The 21,870-nt window shown below is 48.2% G+C and overlaps 1 protein-coding gene across 1 annotated transcript in view; it reads left to right on the forward strand.

Moving 5' to 3' along the window:
* The window catches only part of WSCD2 (WSC domain containing 2), a 116,440-nt gene that overhangs the window by 93,858 nt on the left and 712 nt on the right, over positions 1-21,870 (forward strand). The window contains exons 7-9 of the mRNA XM_012805198.1: positions 5,914-6,078; positions 14,742-14,942; positions 21,540-21,865. Of these exons, the coding sequence (XP_012660652.1) occupies positions 5,914-6,078; positions 14,742-14,942; positions 21,540-21,865 (692 nt within the window). The remainder of the gene's footprint in view (positions 1-5,913; positions 6,079-14,741; positions 14,943-21,539; positions 21,866-21,870) is intronic.

The following is a 21,870-nucleotide window of genomic DNA, read 5'->3' on the forward strand; positions in this document are numbered from 1 at the left end:
TGATGGTGGGGATGGTGGTGGTGGTGATGGTGGTGATGGTTGTTGGTGGTGGTGGTGATGGTTGATGGTGGTGGTGGGGATGGGGATGATGATAGTGAGGGTGATGGTGATGGTGATGGTGGTGATGGGGATGCGGATGATGATAGTGAGGGTGATGGTGATGGTTGTTGTTGGTGGTGGTGATGGTGGTGATGGTGGTGGTGGGGATGGGGATGATGATAGTGAGGGTGATGGTGATGGTGGATGATGATGGTGATGGTGGTGATGGTGATGATGGTGATGGTTGATGGTGATGTAGGTGATGGTTGATGGTGATGGTGGTGATGGGGATGCGGATGATGATAGTGAGGGTGATGGTTGATGGTGATGGTGGTGATGGTGATGGTTGATGGTGGTGGTGGTGATGGTGATGGTTGATGGTGGTGATGGTGGTGATGGTGATGATGGTGATGGTTGATGATGGTGATGGTTGATGATGATGGTGATGGTGGTGGTGATGGGGATGATGATGGTGAGAGTGATGTTGATGGTGATGGTGGTGATGGTGATGGTTGATGGTGGTGGTGATGATGGTGATGGTTGATGGTGATAGTGGTGATGGTGGTGATGGGGATGCGGATGATGATAGTGAGGGTGACGGTTGATGGTGGTGGTGGTGATGGTGATGATGGTGGTGATGGTGATGGTTGATGATGATGGTGATGGTTGGTGATGATGGTGATGATGGTGATGATGGTGATGGTTGATGGTGATGGTGGTGATGGTTGATGGTGGCGGTGGTGATGGTGGTGATGGTTGATGATGATGGTGATGGTTGATGGTGATGGTGATGGTTGATGGTGATGGTGGTGATGGTTGATGGTGGTGGTGGTGATGATGGTGATGATGGTGATGATGGTGATGGTTGATGGTGATGGTGGTGGTGGTGATGGTTGATGGGGATGATGATGGTGATGGTGGTGATGTGGTGATGGCAAAGGTAATGGTGATGATGAAAGTTGTGATGAGGAGGAGGAGGAGGCAGTAGCACTTGGTTTTACTCTCTGCCAAATTCAGTGTTGAGTCCTTCATGTGCCTTTTCTCACTCAATCCCCTCAACTCTCCTATGATGTGAGAATAGTTGTTATGCCAACTTTATACAGGGAGGGAAATTGAGATTTGGAGCAATTGAGAGACTTGCCTGAAGTCATGCCCTTTATAAGATTTCTTGATAAAAACCCTTTTTTTCCAAATGAAGGCATCATAGAGGGTGAGTAGCACTTGGGTGGGGGTTGGAGGACAAATGCCCTTGCTGGGACGCCCAGCCCAAAAGAAGCTCCTAAAGGACAACCCCAATATTTGAATATAGTGAACATCTACTATGCACCAGCCTCTGTGCCAAGCTTCATTTCATTTCACAATATAAAGTCCACAGTAAGCCTGTGGTCAGGGAACTATCATCCTCATTTCACAGAGATAAGAGAACTAAGGCTCATACAGCTCAGGAACTGGATATAATTACATATCTTTGAAAGCAATTTGTTTCCAGATGTCTGACTCCAAAGACCCTGCTAGAAACTATTGCCTGTGGTGCAAAGAAAACTCCCACAGCCTTGAAGAGGCCTGGAAACACCTTTCTAGACCTCCTTCTCTTCACTTCACAGTAAACAGGCTGATGTGTTTGGTTGGGCAGGTTGGGCACTGCACAAACGCACTCTATAGAAAAAGTTATGCCTGAAGGCCAGTCCACATGCCATGCTTCCTGGATGGCAACACATTTACCCGAAGGAAGGGGAGGGCACCTTTTAGCGATTTTCACAAAAGTGCTATAAGAGCTAGGGGCATCCCTACCAACAGTCAGCCCCTGTTTGGCCTGATGGAGTACCAGTGGTGACCAACTGGGGCTGCTTCCATGGTAGCTAAAGTCCTGCTATGAGCCTGGTGCAGCAAGTACAGCCTTTGGGTCTATTTACATTCCAGTGAAGAAGGACGAATATTTGTTATTTTTCAGGGAAATGTTGGTTAGTCTGTGCAGAACTGTTGCCTCAGCCTGGAGGAAAGAGTCCTACACAGATTAATTACTCTGTGACCATGAATGGCTTTGATGTGGCCAGAACAGATGCTAGGGCCTTTTCAACAGTAGATAAAGAGTCCTTAATAAATGAGTTTGCTCATTCCTGGTGCCTTTCCCCCAGGCTATTATTTGTCTTTATTTTTTTCATGTTGCCTTTGTAGCCCCTACACACGAGGGAGGTTAGAGAGTCATGTGGTTCATCAAGCTGCCTAGAGCCTGGTCCACCATGGCTGCCATTTGCTAAGCACCTACTGTGTGCTGAGCCCTGTGTTCCTGATGGAAACTAATTATTGAACACTTACAGTATGCCAGACACTGTCTAAACCCCTTACCTGGCTTAACTCACCTAATCCTTCCAACAGTCCAATGATGTAAGTGCTATTATTTCCATTTTACAAATGAAATAACTTAGCACAGAGAAGTTAACTTGGCCAGATCACACAGCTTGGATAGGGCAGAGTTGGGATTCAAACGCAGACGATCTGGGTCCCAAGACTGCACTCTTAATCACAGCTTCTCAACCTACCTTGTGAATAATTTACTCTTGTTATCCCATTTAATTTTGTAAGGTTTATTATCCCTGTTTTGTAAGTGATGAAACTGAAACTCAGAAAGGTGAAGAGCCTTACTGAATGTCACACAGGTAAACCATGATAATCCAGGATGGAGATCCAGGTCCATCTGACTCCAGATCTGTACCTAATACTGCCTTCAGCATCTGCTTTGACTTCTGGGGCTTAAGAATAAAATAACTTTCTTTATAGTGCTACAAATAACAGCCTTTACCTTAGGATTGATCTTGGCCTCCCAGGAAAGTACTGGAGTGGAAAATTCTGGTTTTGAGAGAAATTAAGGGGCTGGGTCCTCTCACCCCACTAACCCAACATTTTATTATTTAAAAAAATGCCAAATCTCCAGAAAAGTCAAAATAATTATACTCATTCCATAGATTTTTATATTTGTTACCTTTGTACTGTATTTCTTCTATCATACATTTCTCAATTTCTCCATCCCTTGATCCTTCTTAATTTCCGACGCATTTCAAAGTGAGTTGCAAACATCATTGTACTTCAGTATGTTTATCATGAATTGTAATTCATTATTTCCTTGTGATTTCTGAAGTAACATTTCCATGGGGTGAAATGCACAAATTGTAAGTGCACTGATCAGTGACAACGGGATAATCCACACTCCTATCAACATGGGAACCATAACCAGACTCTAGAACAGCGGTTCTCAACCTGTGGGTCACGACCCCTTTGGGGGTCTCCTGCATATCAGATATTTACATTACGATTCATAACAGTAACAAAATTACAGTTATGAAGTAGCAACAAAAATAATTTTATGTTTGAGGGTCACCACAACATAAAGGGTTGTGGCATGAGGAAGGTTGAGAACCACTGCTCTAGAAAGTTCCCATATCTGGGCTCCCTTTTGCAGTACATTCCCATGAAAACCATTCCCAGATGCTTCCTTGGCCTTGACACTGATGTTTTTGAGTTTACTGCCTCTTAAATCTGCTATCTTCAGAATAAACAGGTTAAAAACATGGAAGGAGAAAAGACCTGAGCCCTTGGCTAGTAGCAACAGTACTAAGAGCTACAATCAGTTGGCACTTCTAGTGTGTGAGCCTTTGTATTTTTGAGACAGAGTCCCACTGTGTTGCCCTCGGTAGAGTGCTGTGGCATCACAGCTCACAGCAACCTCAGACTCTTGGGCTTAGGCAATTCTCTTGCCTCAGCGTCCCAAGTAGCTGGGACTACAGGTGCCTGCCACAATGCCTGGCTATTATTTTTTTGTTGTTGCCATTGTTGTTTAGCTGGCCCTGTCTGGGTTCAAACACGCCAGCCTTGGTGTATGTGGCTGGTGCTGTAACCACTGTGCTAAGGCGCTGAGCCCAGTGTGTGAGTCTTATGCGAACACCCTTCATTCATTCTCAACTGCAAGCCTCCTAACAATTTCAGACCATCCCCACTGCTTACTAGTTCCATTTTACAGATGAGGAAACTGAGGCTCAGACAGATCATTCTTATCAAAGTTGCCCAGGAGATAAGTGTCAGAATTGGAATTTAGATCTAGGACTTCAACCCTCCCCTTCAAAGAGTTGTGAGAACTCAGGCTCAGAATAAGTAAGGCTAAAATAAATGGCAGCGAATGCAGAACAGGAAAGACCCGGGTAAAATCTCAGGAAAAAATTGTGTCTCAGAAAGGCGGAGTGATCCGCTGCTGCATAGTGGTCACAAAAGGGAGCTTGTCTGATGGATTCAGCATGGGGCAGTTGCTGGGGACCTCAGTGAGACCTGATCCTGGGCAGTACAAAGGCCAGAGGCAAGGGCCAGAAGGAAAATGGAATAGCTCTGTTGGAGATGAGGCTGTGACCAGGTCAAGGAGAGATGATGGTCACTGGAGGGGGGTCTTTCTAAATGCTGGAGCTGTTTGGCATGTTGGAACATAAATGTGATCAAGCCAGTTGAGAGAGAGGACAGATGGGGACAGATGGGACAAGAAACTTTGTGAGGAGGAAGGAAGTGCACTCAGACACTTGGGCAGGGGATGGGACAGAGATGAGGACAGGGGAGGTGAGGGAGGCTCATGTGATGGTCAGTAAGGATGAGGGTGACCTGCCTAGAGGAAGGAAGTCAGGACTGAGACTTGGGGCCTCCAAGCCTGGATCTGGGATTCTCCCCACTTCCTTTTTATTCCAGAGCTCCTACACTGGGCTTCCCCTCGGCATCTCTTTCTGCTGGGACGACCAAAAGAAACTCCTGAGCTTTCTTAGCTCCAGTGGGGCTTGCAAGCAGCAGGTGCTGGGGTGTGTATTTTCCATTTTGTGACCGTAGTGGTATCCTGAGCTTTCTGAAAAGCCAGAGAAACCAAAATATCACAATGGTCCTCAACACCACCACAAATTCATTTTACTGATGAGAAAACTGAGGGCTGAAGAAAAATCATCTCCGCTCTCAGAGCACTAAGTATTAACATGATATATGCATTGTTTCATGTAATCTTTTCAACAGCCCTATAAAGGCACAATTATTGTCACCTACCCCTCCACCATCTACCTATTCATCCAAGAAGTGTTTATTAGGTACCTGCGGTCTGCAAATATTATGGAAAGTACTGAGAAATCAGCAAAGTGCAAAATGGGCAGGGTTTGAACTAACCACTCATTGCAACCAATAATTATTTGAATTACAATTGGAATAAGCACTATGGGGAAGATGGACACAGTATACATTAATGATAGCCCGGGGAAGGAGGGAGGGAGAGAGGACAGACCTAATTCGGCAGAGAGCTGAAGAGTAAGAAGCAAAGGCAGGGAGGAGGCAGTGTCCAGGAACAGGTGCTAAGACAGGAAGGAGCGGAGCATGGAAGAGGAAGTGAAGAGGGCCCAGGTGGCCGGCAGGTGGCCAGAGGCAGGGGAAGGGTTATGGATGAGCCTGGGGGTCTGCAAAGGGCCAGACATGTGGGCTGGGAGGCCAAGATAAGAAACTTGCCCTGGATTCCATTCAGATGCACGGCACCACTGAAGGTTTTAATCTGAAGGCAAGGGGTTGGGAGTGATTGTGAAAGACTTGCTTCACTGGGGACAAACTGAGGCTAGAGAGAAGATTCATCCTCCCAGCTGACTTTCATTGAATCCCTACTATGTGCTGAGCACTGAGCCCACCCTTCCCATACATACACCCTTCCCATACACCCTTCCCTCACCTCAACCTGGAAAGGGAGGTGCCATCCTCCCATGTTACAGATGGGGAAACTGAGGCTAGAGAACTTTTCATGATGTGTGCTGGGTCACACGGATGACAAGAGGCAGTGGTGGGGCTCATATCCTATCTGTGCCCTGCCCTTTTCAGACAACCGCTGCATGGACAGAAGGTTCCTGCCAGCCAAGTCCAAGCAGCTCATCGCTCTGGCCAGCTTCCCAGGCGCTGGCAACACGTGGGCTCGCCACCTTATCGAGCTGGCGACTGGCTTCTACACCGGCAGCTACTACTTTGATGGCTCCCTCTACAACAAAGGTGAGGTTGGGGGGTGGCTTCCCCAGCTTAGGAAAGTCCCCACTGGGAGGGCATGGGAATACCCCTTCCTGAGTACCTATTATGTGCCACTCAGCCCACCCAGGCACATTTATGGAGACCTACTATGTGCTTGGTGCCCTCCCTTTCTGTACATACCACAGACTTCTTTTTTGACTTGCTCTGTCACTCAGGGTGGAGTGCAGTGGCCTGATCATAGCTCACTGCTAACTCAAACTCCTGGGCTCAAGTGATCTTCCTGCCTCAGCCTCTCTAGTAGCTGGTACTACAGCTATGTACCATGATGCCCAGCTGAATTTTTTATATTTTTTTAAAATAGGTTCTTGCTATGTTGCCCAGGCTGGTCTCAAACTCCTGGCCTCAAGTGATCCTCCTGCCTCAGCCTCTCAGAGTGCTGAGATTACAGGTGTGAGCCACTGTCTCCAGCCCCACAATGTTTCCTGAGTATCATGTCCTGGGTACCTCATCTGCATCAATTCACTAACTGACATTTATCAGGCACCTGTCGTGTGCCTGGTCCTTTTCTTCCATTTAGGTGACCATAACCATTTTGTAAGCACCTACTGTGTACCGAGTACCTCCCTCCAGATACTTACCTCTGTGCTGTCCATAGAGGTACAACAGCTATGTCACTTTGGAGATATTTACTGAGTACCTACTGTTCACCAGGTTCTTATCTACATTCAAATCATCAGCACCTGTTATTCAGGGTGCTTTATTTTCACTCCATTTGCAGATGTTTATTGAACACCAAAACATCTGGATGTGCTTCCTAAGTTTGGTTTCCCAGTGAGCATTTATGGAGCCCTGATTATGTGCCAGGGACCTCCTCTAGGTTCACATGACCCTAGATGTTCTCTTGACCACCTACTAAGTGCCAAGAGCTGTGCTAGATGCCCAGGTCTGCGTTATTATTTAACCCTGCACAGGAACCCTGGACATTAGAGTAATGGTGCCATTTCTCAGATATGAAAACTGAGGCTTGGAGTGGAGAAATAGCTTAGCTAAAGTCCCATAGTTGTTTGAACTGATCAGGGATTGCATCCTAGTCTTTCCCAGTTTCAAAGCCCACATCCTTTTACTCTGTCACACAGTCAAGAAATCCCTGCGTGTGTGGGTTTTTGTAATGGGAAAAATATTGAATGAAACTAGAAATCCTGGGTGAAATACCCTTTGGGTGTGTTGCCCTCTGCAAGGGAAGGTGGGAGATATCAGGGAAGCAGGGACTTGCCTGTGGGGGTGGGGTTTACATCTCTGTGTGAAGCAGCCCTTGGCCATGGTCTTTGAGCCTGCAAATTACCTGATGATCCCTTCCTGGCTGTGTGACCTTGGGTACGTTATGACACCTTTCTGATCCTGTGTTATCATGTACAAATTAGAGATAACAGTATCCAACCCCGTGAAACTGTAAAGGTTAATTAATAAGTTGATTGATACTTGTAGTGCTTAGCACATAGTAAGTGTTCAGTAAAAGTTGACTATGCGGTACTGGGGTCCGGGTGCCAGGTAGGTTGACAGACAGCCACCCCTGACCTCTAGCTCAAGGACAGCGGGGGTCTGTGTCTTTCTCAGGGTGAGAAGTGAGGAAGAAAAGACAAGAAGGTTGGAGTTGGTAGGGGAGCAGGGCAGGCGAATCTGCCTTGGAACTTCAGCTTTTCAGATACTTACTAACTTTTAGTTTTGGTCTGAGCAGTTGTTAGTTAGCCACCTACTATGTGCGAGGTTCCACCCCGAGGCTTTTACATGCTCGCATCAGAAACCAGGGCTGCCTGGCCACAGTACCTAGGATCTCAGGCCCTCTGCTGTGCTGCCTTTATGGGAGTTGCCGGAAGGAGCCTGAGCACATTCCAGGTTCTTTCGGGAGCACTGACTGGGGATGCCAGCCCAGAAAGCATCCCATCCCTTGGCCCACATTCCAACCTCCCTGGATGTGACAGCAATCCCAGAATGTCACACAGAAGGAGCCTTCAGGATCATTTAGTTCTGGGATTCAAAGTGGTTTCATCTCTCGTGTCAATTCCAACAAACACCTGCTGTAGGACAACGTGTTAAGAAGGATTTTGAGGTAAAAATGATAACAATAAATTTAAAAAAGGATTTTGAGGTTCTGTTTTCTCTCATAAACAGGGCTTAATCTAGTAGTGATGCCTGTCGCAATGGAGAATGGGGAGCAGCGGTCTCTATGCCAAGTATTTGGCATTTCCAATCTGACTCAGCCTCCTAACTTCAGGGAAAAGACAATCGAATCTTTTTTTGGGGATCCATTGATGGTACAAAGAATTAGGTAACACTGATTGCATTTGTTAGAGAGAGTCCCTCTTATAATTGTGTCCTGCCCCCAAGAGGTGAAGACAATGGTATCTTAAGACGGAGTCAGGAGATTGAGCTTTCGGTCTGAAAGTTCACTCTGATACTTACTACCTCTGGGAACTTGGACAAGATTTTCACCTCTCTGAGGTTTAATTTTTTCATCTGTTATATGAGGACATCAGTACTGAACTTGGAGATTTCCCAAAAATGTAAGATAATGTTTGTGAGATAATATGTATGAAGCTGTTGTGTAAAATACATGATTTTTTAAATGACATGTAACCAGAACGATAAGCTACTCAGTCAAAGGCAAGGAGGGCTTGTCTCTGACTATACATTAGAATCATCCAGGGGGCTTTTTAAAGAACCTCAAACAATTATCTTCAGAATCTCAGGAGTAGGCCTGGCCTGGCACGCTCCCCAGGGGATGTCAATGGACCGCCAGAGCTGGGAACCGCCCCCACCCCTCCCCAGGCTAAGAACCCAATATTCCCGGGATTCTTACTTCCAGACCCCTAACATTCCAAAAATTTGTCTTTGCCTTGTGTTGTTTCTACTCCACTGTTGGGGAATATTAATTGATCGTTCATGGAGTGAGATGTCTACTAAAATTTTACCTTGACTTAAGGAAAAAAAAAAGAGAGAAGAAAGAAAAAAACCATAAACCCTCCATGGCAATTCTCTTGTCTCAAGCTGTGTCTAGTTACTGGATGTTACCTTCATTCCCACTGAGAAAGGCAGGGGTTTGTGGGCTGGTCACAGGCAGCTGAGTCTTTGAGCATAGCTGCCTTTTCATTAGGAGCTTAAAACTCCTTCCCACAGCCTGAGCCCTTGCAGTTAACAATGAGCTCTCCCTGGGAGCTTGGGGCTGGCAGTGGAGTGCAGGGAAAGAGAGGACACCCCCCCCCAAGGGCTTAAGTCAATCTAGCTAGCCCCCACGCCCCTCCCCACATCACCTTTGCAGCCAAAAGATGAAATCCTCCTACCCTCACTGCAGAAAGGTTCCAGGGGGAGGCGTAACTTCTCTGCCCCGGTGGCCCCCCTGGGCAGAGCTCTGCCTCCCCTTTTAGAGCTCAGTCTCCAGGTATAATGAGCTCTTTGGAGTTCCAGAACATACCAGAGATCTGCACATGCACCTTGGTCCCTGCTGCCTCCACCCTGTATCTTGTTCATTGGTCTGGAGAGCATCTCCTGAAGGGGGTGGGGGCAACTCCTCCCTTTGCAGTGTCCCTAGCAGATTCAAGCGTCCCCCTTTATCATCCCTGTGACGCAGCATTCCTTCACTGTAGCCCTTAGCAGGCCTGGGCCGGGTTTGAACCTGCCAGCCTCGGTGTATGTGGTTGACTCCATAACCACCTTACTACAGTGCTGAGCCAATACTAGGAATATGTTTATATCACTGCCAAGAAGACTCATCATCCCAGGTACTTACTGGGTGTCTACAATAGGCAGGGCTGTGACAGGTGGCTTGATACTTTTTCTAACTCAGTCTTGGGGTGGGGGGGTTATGCAGAAGATGGGTAGGGCTGACTCAAAAGGAGTGAGAGGAAGGTGTCCCAGGCAGAGGCAGGGGTGGGGGGGAGTGCCTGCAGTATTGGGCAGTGAAGGGGGATGGGATAGGGAGGTGAGGGGTACGACAGGAGAGGCAGCCAGGACTAGAGATGGCAGAACACCTGGAATGCCCTTCAGAGAGCTGGGGACATTATTATCCCGAGGGCAGTGGACTGAGGGTGTTATCAGAGATGTGTGTGCTGAGGCTTGTTAGTTTGAATTACCACCCGCACGGCCATTAATTTGGACTTGGGGTGTTCAGGAGGCTGCAGGGTCATCTGGGTGAGTGACAATGGTGGGGAGAAGGGGACAGGGGGTGGGGTTTTTAGGAGGTCATTGGTGACTCTTGTGCTTCTGGGGGGCTTGGTAGGTGGGTCTGGAGGCGTGGTCTCTGTGCACTGAGCTGATATACGTCCTTCAGAACATCCTTACTGCTGCTAGTACTTGCAGGATGGCTGGGAGCACATTCCTTTGGCCCTGGAGAGCCCGATGTCCAACCCCACGAGAGGCAGGTGTCAGGCGGGTGACACCCAGGGCCCTGCCACTGTCTCCCTGGCTGCTTGGCATTTGCTCTCCTTCCTCTGCATTTTCCACGACCTTCTCTTCTCTCACTCTGACAAAGGGGCTGCTCCACTGGGGGTTGGTGAGGGAGGCAGTGAATGAGTGAGTGAAGGAAGGAAGGCGTGCAGGGAAACCCCTTCCCTGAATCTGAGGGCTCATGCTACCCCAGTCTGCCCTCTCTTTCCCAGTGTGGTCCGCCACTTGCAAAGCATGGTTTTCTCTGAGTCTGTGTCCATCCCCCCGTCTGGCTGCTGAGAACTAATTGATGGGCACACATGGGAAGAAGAAAAATCATTGCCTCTTTCTTTCTTGATCGTCCTTTCTCTCTCTGAGTGTCTACCCCTGGTCTGTATGTATCTCTACCTTTCTCTGCTGCTCTCTTTGCGTCTCCCTCTGTTCTCTCCGTCTCTATCTCCCCCTCTCTATTTCTGTCTCATTTCATGTGTGTCTGTCTCCCCCATCCCTGTCTTTCCCCTGGGTTTGTGTCCATGCCTACCTCTCTCCAGGTACCCGTTTCTGTCCTTCTCCCTCTCCCTTTCCCTTTGCCTGGGTTTCATCTCCCCTCTCTCCCCTTCTCCCTATCTCAGGGTCCCTGCAGCCCCGAGTGCAGACTCAAGTGCTCTGAGTCTGACTTATGAGGGTGGGGACACAAAAGAGAGAGGGCGGAATGATGTCCTGGACTGGACATCATTCCGCCTTTTCTAGATACTGGTGGCCCACAGATGGGGCAGGGAATTGATGAGGTACCTCCCAGCCCACCTGAAACAATGGCATAAATTTCTGAGACCTACCTCGTCTTCAAAACAAGTCTCATTGTCTTGTTGGGCCACCAGCTTTCAGGGTGTCTGTGCCTGGAGCCACAATGGAACTTTCCTGCTGCAGTAAACTCCAGGGTCTGGAGAGATACGGAGTCTTTGCCACTTCGCTTCTCTGTGCCTCAGTTTCCCTAACTGCAAAGTGCATAGCCAACTATAGTATTGGGGGGGTGGAAGAGAAAAGGGGATGACATGTTTTATTTTCTTGGTGACCTTGAACTCAGAGGTTGTTTCTCCAAATCCTGGGACAAGCCCTCAGGTTTGTTCAGCCCCGCAGAGTCTGAGGGTCACATGGGTGTCCCAAATAAGCTATTATTTTGGTGACTCATAAAAGTAACATGATTTAAATACACCACATTTGTGTCATGGAGGTGCTGGGTCCTGCTGTTAAGGAAGGATGAAAAAAGGGGGGACCCTTTCAGTAATTCTGCTCTGCCACCAAGCTCGCATCCCTAATGTCCTAGCAAATACCTAGCCAGGCCCTCCTGAGAGGACAATTGCGCAAGTCCGTCCCATGTGGCTTCTCCAAGCTCCTTTCCAGACACAGAACTCTTCTCTCTCTGGGAGACATTTTGCTAAATGGAATTTTCTCCATCTCCCTATATTTCTGATACTTCCTACAGACCAACACCTCCTCAGGCAACCAGACTCTGAAATCTGGAGATCTTTCCCCATAGTCATAGTTTTCCTTATTTTCTGTTTGTTTTTTTAGTCTTGATCAATATCAAGCTAAGCTGACCCCATCATGGACAAAGTGAAGTATGACTTAGAGCTCATGCTACATAGAACTGATTGAAAATAGTTTGACCGTTCTGCTGTGTTTCTGACAATTATTTTTCCTTTTTGAGAATCTATGTGGGTTCTCGTACACCAGCGGTTCTCCATGAGTGCGTCGTGACCTACAGGAACTGTATTAAAGGGCCGCGGCACTAGGCAGGTTGAGAACCACTGTCCTAGACCTCCTGCCTGGGTCTTTCCATTGCTGTGCTCATAGCGAAATAGATTTCAATGATGATGAAATGAAAGCACAGCTGCTGAGTCCTCAGTCTATGCCATTGCAGAGCTCAGTCAGTGGAACACATGACATGGAATTGTATCCAGTGTTGCTTGTGGGTAAATGTTTCCATCCCACTGACATCCTAGTCCTCATTGCCCTCAGGAGATTTGTCCCAGGATACTGTGCTTCTCATTGGCCTCAAAGGCTGTGGGGTCATATTCTCCCATGGGCACGGGCCAGTGCTAATTTGCAAGCCTAGGATACTTGCAGGCAACTTGACCTGGAAAGTCCCAGAATGGGACCTGATTAAGGAAATCACATTCCATTCTTGACTTTTCACAGTGGTCCTGTGAGCAGGCTACACCTTTCTGGACTCCTATCTCTAGGAACAGGAGCTGACATCATGCCAGCCTTCAACTCCTTCCACCTTAAAAGCCAGAAAACAGATCATTAAACTTTTGTGAGTGGGCGGGAAGGGAAGAAACCATATTCCAAAGTTTGATGAGGCAGATGGCTTCTCTGCTCATGATTTCATGCCTGGTCTTATTCTTCATTAGCTGCCCTTTATTGACATTTCACCGTGTGCCTCGTCCATCTCTCACACTGGCCTTGTGAAGGAGAGGTGTACCGTTCCACTTTATAGATGAAGAAACTGAAGCCCAGCGAGGTGTCATGCTGTCCAGAATCATTGAGCTGTAAACACAGCCAGTGTCTTGAAGGCCTAGTATAATAACACATCTACTTGGCCATTGAGATGGCCTATCTCAGGGTCCCTGCAGCCCTGAGTGCAGACTCAGGCTCTCTGACCCTGACTTCTGAGGGTGGGGACACAAATGGGGGAGGGATGGAATGATGTCCTGGACTGGTATAGAGGGCCTTTCCCACATGCTGGTGGCCCACAGATGGGGCAGGGATTGATGAGGCACCTCCCAGCTCACCTGAAACATGGCCTAAATTTCTGAGCTCTGATGCTCATGGGAACCTAGAGAATGAATGACACAGTCTCCCGAGTCTGGATGGCCTGCATCTTACCTTGGCTCTGCCTCTCCCTGGCTCTGTAACTGGGAAAAGCTATTTGACCTCACTGTCTCAATTTCCTCATATGTAAAACCCCTCACAGGATTGTTGAAAGGTTTGAGCTCAAAACAGTGTCCAGCACAGAGTCATTGCCAGAAAAGCTTTTCCTCATTCTCCAGCGGCACAGAACTTCTCTTAGCTCACCAGCTTTTGAAATGAAAACCTGATCATGTCCCTTCTTCCTTTTGCTCCAGTCCTTTCCAGGGCTGCCCAGTCTTTCAGGTCTAGTACTGACCTCTTAGCCTTATAGTCTTCTCCAACCACACAGCTCCCCTCTTGCTCTCTGAACTCCCTCAGTCAGCACTTGCCATATACCACAGGGCCTTTGCACTTGCTGTTTTCACCCCTCTGCTCCTCCCTTCCCTACTTTCAGGGGCTATTAAATTTTTTCTCATTTTTCAGTTTCATGTGTAAGTACCTCTCCACCCAGGAAAGCTTCCCAGGTGCTGCCTGACTAAGTCAGCAACTTTGGTCATGCTGAGTGAACTGTGCCACTCCAGGGTACAGGATGGGGCAAGTCTGTTCTATGCTATCCCTCACCCCCACCCCTAGGGCATGTCCTTTCTTAAAAAGGTGGCAGAAAATAACAGTGAGCAGAAACATGTGTTGTATCCTGAGACTTTGGTGGACACCTACTTCTGGCCTCATTCTGTGGGCCAAAGCAAGACCTATGGCCAAGCCTGACACCAGCAGGGAGGGGACACTGACTCCACCCAAAGAGGAATCACCCACACACCACCCTCCGGCCCTCTCACAGCATCCAAGCACTAAACCTCCTTCTTGTAGAACTAACTGGCAGCAGTTTTACATTTATTTGTATCATTATTTGAACAATCTGACTCTCAAAAATAGAAAGACCCATGAATTTTTTTTTTTTTGAGACAGAGTCTCACTATGTCACCCTTGGTAGAGTGCCTTGGTGTCACAGCTCACAGCAACCTCAAACTCTTTGGCTTAAGCGATTCTTTTGCCTTAGCCTCCCAAGTAGCTGGGACTACAGGCGCCTGCCATGGCACCCAGCTATTTTTTGGTTGGAGTTGTCATTGTTGTTTAGTAGGCTCGGGCCGGGTTCGTACCTGCCAGTATTGGTGTATGTGGCTGGTATCCTATTCACTGAGCTACGAGTGCCAAGCCCCTATGAGTATTTTTTCTAATCATTTTAATTCTCACCTCCCAGCACAGTTCCCTGCACATAGTAGGTGCTCAATAAATGTTTGAAGAAATGAATGAGCAAATGAGGGTTTCTGAGGTGGCCTAGGAGAGGATGGGATGGAGTGGCCCTCTGGCTTGCCCTAGTTCACCTGTCATGTCCCCAACCTCTGGCTATGGGGAAGGGTTTAAAGGTGAGCGGGACCACTGGCGCAGCGGGAGGACCATCTGCATCAAGACTCACGAGAGTGGCCAGAAGGAGATCGAGGCCTTCGATGCTGCCATCCTGCTCATCCGTAACCCTTACAAGGCTCTTATGGCGGAGTTCAACCGAAAGTATGGCGGGCACATCGGCTTCGCGGCTCATGCCCACTGGAAGGGCAAAGGTATGGCTTGGGAGGGGAGGGATGGCATCTGTGGTGCCAGGACAGTGCCCTAGGATGGGTGGGGGCAATGCTCTCGGGACCAGGGTGGCCAGCAGGAGACAATGTCTCCTGTGAGGAATCCAGAAGGGCATCCCTAAGAAGGTGCCTGTCACACTTTATTTCCTGCTTACAGTAGAGGAGATGTGTTTCCCACAACCCACCACATCCACCGGCCTCACCCTCTGTGAGCTGGACTGTTAGCACAGAGTGGTAAAAGATGTGGGTTTGTGAACACTACTCTCTGGGTTCAAGTCCCAGCTCCACCACTTCCTGGAAAAAAGCTCCTACTCTCTTTGAACTTAGAATGTCCCATCTATGAAATGGGAATAGTAAAATTAGAGGGATTAAAGACGTTTAGCCCTCTTACCATCTATATTGTCATCTATATGAAATTGACGGAACCGGGTTAAATTGGGAGTCAGGAGCCCTGAATCCAGCCCCAGATCAGTGGCTCAATGTCTGTACTGCCCTGAGGTCCTAAGAGCCCAGGTACAGGGCGTCATTTCAATGAAGCAACCTACCAACTCTGGGTTAGGAGGCTCAGAGAGGTTAAGTGGGAAGTGACAGCATGGATCCCCCAAGCACTGAACTTACTAAGATGACCTAGGTTTGAGAACCAGCTCTGAAACTTGCCAAGTGGTGAGGTCTATATGGATTAACATTCAACTCAGAGTAGTGACCAAAGAAATGAAGTCAGACCCAATTTCTGCCATCTTGGGTGTCCTATAAGCCCTCTAAGTCTCAGAATCTCACATTGATTACACGAGAATCCCTATCACCACCATGAGAGTCACATCCAAGAAGTGTTTTGGAAAGAGTTAACTTATTACACCTCCACAATAATTGTCACCATTTTATAGATGGGACAAGCTAAGTTTAGGGAGGTTAAGGAGCTTTTCCAGTGGGCAAGGGGTTTGGGTATAAAGTTATAGTTACACAGACAAGTAAGTGCCAAAGATCTGTTATACACACAATACCTGTAATTAACAGTAAGATATTCTTTACTTAAAAGTTTGTTAAGAGGGTAGATGGCATGTCAAGTATTTTTACAAACAAAAAAACAGTACAAGGAAACTTCCAGAGGTGATGGAAATATTTATTACCTGGATTGTGGCGATAGTAACAGGAGTATATCCATGTATCTAAACTCGCCAAATTGTATATATTAATTATGTGTAGTTTTTTGTGGACCAGTTATGCCTCGGTAAAGGAGAGGGGGATGAGTTTTTCCATGAAGTGGTGGAGCTGGGATTTGAACCCAGAGTCTTGCTCCTGAGCCCCGACCTCAGGCCCTATGCTGTGACAAAGGATCAGATGAAGTGTTAATGGATATCAATCCAACCAGACCAGAGCTCCCAGCACACAGTAGGTGATCTGTGAATGTGAGCTGTCCCCAGCTTGGAAGTAGGCTGTTCCAAGATTCCAGCCTCTCCACAGGCAGGACCAGAGGAGGGGAGGATGATGCCAACTCAGCAATTCACTGATGACATCCCCAAGACTGACCTCACTGGTGAAAAACCTTGGGCCTGCCCTTGGGCTGCCAGTTCACTCAAGGCAGCTCCTAGGCCTCACTCCTCCTCTCGGTGAGGAGATGAAGCTTGCACAGGTGGTGACATTTGTTATTCCCAGGAGTAAAGAGGCCTCTGAATTATTTATTTATAGGAAGAACAATAAAAAGTGAACACTGCTCAGTGCCAGGCTGAGATGTTTATAGGTGCAAATGGCAGTAGCCTGTCCCAGAAGCACAGACTGTGCTTGTTAAGGCTGGATGGGACCTGGGAGATAACCCAACCTGGTGCACCTTGCCCAGGCTGTACACTAGTGTCCCCAGAGGAGTGTGGGAAATCCCTAGTGCCCAGGCCACAGCCTGAACCAATCCTAGGATGAAGCCTGGACATCAGTATTTTTTAAAGCTCCTGGGCTGCTTCTGGTTTGCAAACAGAGAACCACTGACTCTGTTTATTCCTGCAGAAATAGAGAGGCAGTGATCCCCATGGTGGGGCTGGCCCTAGGACCTATCCTCCCAGCCACCATGATGCCCCAGTGAACAGAGAGGGGGCTTACACAGGCACTTGGCATTTGTAATCTCATTTAAACTCTTAAATAACCTGAGGAGATAAGAAAGGCTGCAGTAATTCAGTAGCTCCCTATTTACTGGTGAAAAAGCCATCCCAAGAGGGGGCAAGTCCCTGGGCTAAGGCCCTAGGCATTGACTGAGCTGGAATTCAAACCCAGGCATTAATCACCAAGTTCTACTCTCACCTGGAGATGTAGTGACCCTCTGGTACATTCAGAGGTTCTCCTTTCCCGGATAGTCCCCCCATCCTAGGTTCAGATGATTCCCTTAATTCCCAGGAGCCATCGCTCCTCTTTTTCCTTATCTAAGACAGCTGGGAGCTTTAAACCAGCATTAAAGGCGTAACTAGGACAGACTGAACCAAGAGTCTGCTGGGAGTTTAGGGGAGCACCACACACACATCTCACATTGGGGGCCTGAGGTTCCACTTTCTTCTGGGATGGGGGAAGGAGTAACGTCCAATCACCTCCTTCAATGCCTGATGCAGGCCTTAAGGACCCCAGCAGCCCTTATGCTCTTTTCCCCAAGGAGCAGAACCCCTAGTCTCCATCCAGCCCATTCTCATTCACCATCTGGCCTTTGAAGGGACTTGAGTTTGAGGCCCTTGCTTTAGGCTCCCTGAAACAGCATCATTTGGAATCTTAGAAGAGCAAATGCTCAGGCCCCACCCCCCACCTACAGAATCAGAAATTCTGGGGTGAGGCCCCAGCAGTCTGTGTTTTAACAAGCCTTTCTGATGATCCTGCTGTGCACCCCAGTTTAAGAACCACTGCTTTAAACCCTTGCCACTCCAAGTGTGGCCTGTGGTCCACTGGCATTGACATCACCTGGGAGATATTTAGATAAGCAAATCTGAGCCCCCATCTCAGCCTTACTGGATCAGAATCTGCATTTTATCAAGATTCCCCCAGGGGACTTCTTGTGCACTCAAAATTTTGAGAATTGCTACTTTGGGATGCCCTTGGCAACACAGAATACAAAGGTCGCCTGTGGAGGTCATCCAGCTATTGGGCATGTCTACTCCACTGTCCCCTTGTTCCCTTCCCAATTATACCTCAGTCAAGGCTTCTACAGTACGGAACCTCTTTTGGTTCCATAATGTTAATTTTACAATCTCCCTGGAGTGGATCCAGAGCAAAATTTTATGTGATATGATTACACAAGGTGAATTGTCCTGGATCTGTTTAATGAAACAGATACTGTGTTTAATGATTCCATGGGGAATTAAATACAGTTAAGCTATTAATCAGGCCCTGGTTGGTTCCTCCCATCAACAAGAAGATGGAGCAGAGGCTGGCCAGCCTGTCTCCCGCCCACCCCTGTGACAGTTCCGGCGGAACCAACACTCATTACCCATGTTACGCAGCTTTATTACCCGATTTGCAGGCAGCGATCAATTACCAAGAATCCTGAGCTAATCGAGGGCTTTTGTTTTTGATTTTCATTCTTCTTCCCAGTGAAGTAATTTAGGGGTTTCCAGTGAGGAAGATTTACCACAGGAGGGGGTGAGGTGGGCCAACAGCTGCTGCTGAAACAGCTTGGATATCTACTGTGCTTTTGGAGGGAAGCCTGGACCAAAATGATGGGGCACGTGGGGAGTCTCAGGAGACAGGGTGGGGGTTGGGGACAGGCACCAACAGCATCACGAAGAATAGGAACCAACATTTATCAGGCACCTCCCGTGCCCCAGGCACCATACCAGGGCTGTACAGATCTCTTTCTACCTCATCTCCAGGGCAAGTGTAGGAGGCAGGGAGTCTTATCAGGACCACCATTTTGCAAATGGGCAAACTGAGACTCACAATGGAGTAACGTCTCCAAGGTCCACATGTAAAGTGGGGTTTTGGTCTCATCTATGAACACACCCTGCATCTCAGACGGCAGCCCGAAGCGGAAGCGAGCAGTAGGTTGATGAAGAGTCTAACCTCCCAAGACCTGGAGCAAAAGGAAGGCTGGCGCTAATGTCACCAGGTGCCCCTAAATACTTCCTAGGATGGCAGGAGCCAGGTTCAACCTGAGATGGATGTGCGTTCACATTCAGCCTCAGATCCCGGCTGTGTATCTTGGCAAGTTGCTTCATGCCTCTAAGCCTCCTTTTCCTTATGTCTGAAATGGAGCTAGTACGTCCTACTCTCTAGGCTTCTTGTGAAGTGCCTGGGTAGCCCAGCACCCAGTAGGTGCTCAGGCAACATGCAACATGCCTCCCCTACCTGCTCTTCAGCCTGGTGTCTCACAGAGGTTTGCGCTCAGCAAGGACACTTTGTCATCCCCATTCCCCCTGCAGCCAAGTCTAGTAGTGCACACTGAGTTAGTTACCTGAGGGCCCCCCATCACCCCCTCCTTTTTCTTGAGGGACACCCTGCAGCCCTCCCATGACAACCACTTGAGATGCCAAGAAGTGGCCGAACCTCTAAGTCCAGATGTGTGTGTTGCTGGGTGACCCACCCCATCTCCTTCACCTGGGCTTCTCCCACGAGAGCAGCAGCTGTCCTGAGTCACCACAGATGCTGTGAGGCGACTCTGGTGTGGGGAAATTCTGAAAGAATAGAACAGACCATACACATGCTAGAATTTCCTTAATCACTCAGATACATCTGGTCTTAGCCCATTAAAACAGTACGGGCCCAATTAGCCAGATACATTGTAAATAATCTATTTTAAGGATTAAAAAAATATATATCCTTGTCACCAGCATAAATATTTCCCAAGCAGCCGTTGTGTTCAAGGGGGGACTGGAAGTAGTCGTCTTGTCACAGATTCTGATGTGTTTGGCAAAGAGAAGGAGCCCTTTATCACATTGCAATTTGGCGGCTGGGAATTTCAATTTAGTTCAACAACCATTCATTAAGCCCCCGCTGAGGACCAGGCAGTGGGAGGAAGTGGGGGTGAGGCTGCTGGGGCCTGGGAAAGACGGTCCTGCAAGCAGGCAGAACCAATCAGGATGGCGCGTCCTGGCGGTGTGACCACGGCCAAGTCACTTCACCTCTCCCAGCCTCAGGTTCCTTCCAGGTGATGTGAACAGTTGGACTAAATTAGGTGATGGGTATTTATCACCAAGCAAAGGATTAGGATTTAGCTACTGAGAACCAGCTGGACTCCCCAGCCTCACTTGGGTGACTCCCCATGCCCTTTCAGTAAACTGACTACCCCCCACCTTTTCCTCCTCTGTGAGGTGCCAGGTTGTGTTTGCCCTTGTGAGAGGCAATAGATCTCAGTTCAGAGCTTTGGAGCACCTGCCCTCCAGCTGAGTCTCAGAATTCAGACTGCAGCTCCTTTTCTCTGTTCCCGATGTCCCCCCACATTCTCCTTCTGCAGGACTTTCAGCTGCTGCAGGTGCTGACTGCCTCTCTCTTCGAGGTCCTTCCCAGGCCTCCCCAGGGTAGTGCCCATGTTCCCTATAACCTGTCTTTCAAATTAGACAATTCCAAACACACCCTCCTACCATAGTTGGGGTGACAATTGTCATTTCACCATGGAAGGGCAACAAACAGCAAAAAGAAATGGTACGTGGTACTTGAACGCAAAGAAAAGAAAGAAGTGTAGAACAGAAAGGTATAAAGATGACAGTGTAAATGATCCAGCTGAAACCCCGCCCTCAGATTGGTCACAGTGTGTTAGAGAGACAGGCAACTTAAGCAGGATGTTACAGCACAACGTCACCAGTGCTGTGGGGCACGAGGGAGGGGAATGGGTTTCGTAGCCCAGAGGAGGCACTTGGCGGAGGCTGGGGAGTCAGGGAAGGTGCTGTCTGACCTGAGAACAGTTAATAATAATAGATAGCCAGCGGGTTCAAGGCACCATGCTAGAACCTTTATGTGCTTTTTCTACTTTCTACAATGGCTCTATGATTATCCTGCGAGGAGATACCACCACTGGCCAGGACAACCTGGGAGTTAAAAGCGCAGACTTTGAGGCTGGATTGCTTGGGTTCAAATCCTGGCTTTGCTAGTTGTTAGCACTGACCTTGAGCAAATTATTTAACCTCTTTGTGCCTCAGTTACCTCTTCTTCTGTTAAAGGGGGATAACGATGGTACTTACCTCACAAGGTTGTTATGAAGATTAAGTGGACTTAACAGCTATTTTTATACACTTATAATTATAAAATATTTTGTATAATTATATAATCTATAATATATGTATATCATAGACTGATATAAATAATGTATAATGTGTTAATATGTTACACATTATACTATAGTGACAGAAAGTTATATATAGGGCTGTATCTGGCATGTAGCAAGCACCAAACAAGTGTTACCGTTACTCCCAAAGAGAAGGGAGGGCTAAGAATATTCCAGGCAGAAGCAGCACTGAAGTGAGACGCAACACACATATGGACAGATGCAAAAGGAATGAATGGGGTCATCATTCTCAACTGCTAATTGCATTAGTTGTGTTGTGCTGTGAATAATGGCAACCACTGACCCGGGTCTGTGAACCCCTCCAGCCTCCTGACCCATCCTCCCTCCTCTCTCTGCAGAGTGGCCGGAGTTTGTGAGGAACTATGCCCCGTGGTGGGCCACTCACACACTGGACTGGCTCAAGTTTGGCAAGAAGGTGCTAGTGGTGCACTTCGAGGACCTGAAGCAGGACCTCTTTGTCCAGCTGGGCCGGATGGTCAGCCTGCTGGGTGTGGCCGTCAGGGAGGACCGGCTGCTCTGCGTGGAGAGCCAGAAGGACGGCAACTTCAAGCGTTCAGGGCTCCGGAAGCTCGAGTACAACCCCTACACAGCAGACATGCAGAAGGCCATCTCTGCCTACATCAAGATGGTGGACGCGGCCCTCAAAGGGAGGAACCTCACGGGTGTGCC

Source organism: Otolemur garnettii, unplaced genomic scaffold, assembly GCF_000181295.1.
Source record: "Otolemur garnettii isolate 467f Iridium unplaced genomic scaffold, OtoGar3 scaffold00038, whole genome shotgun sequence".
NCBI lineage: Eukaryota > Metazoa > Chordata > Mammalia > Primates > Galagidae > Otolemur > Otolemur garnettii.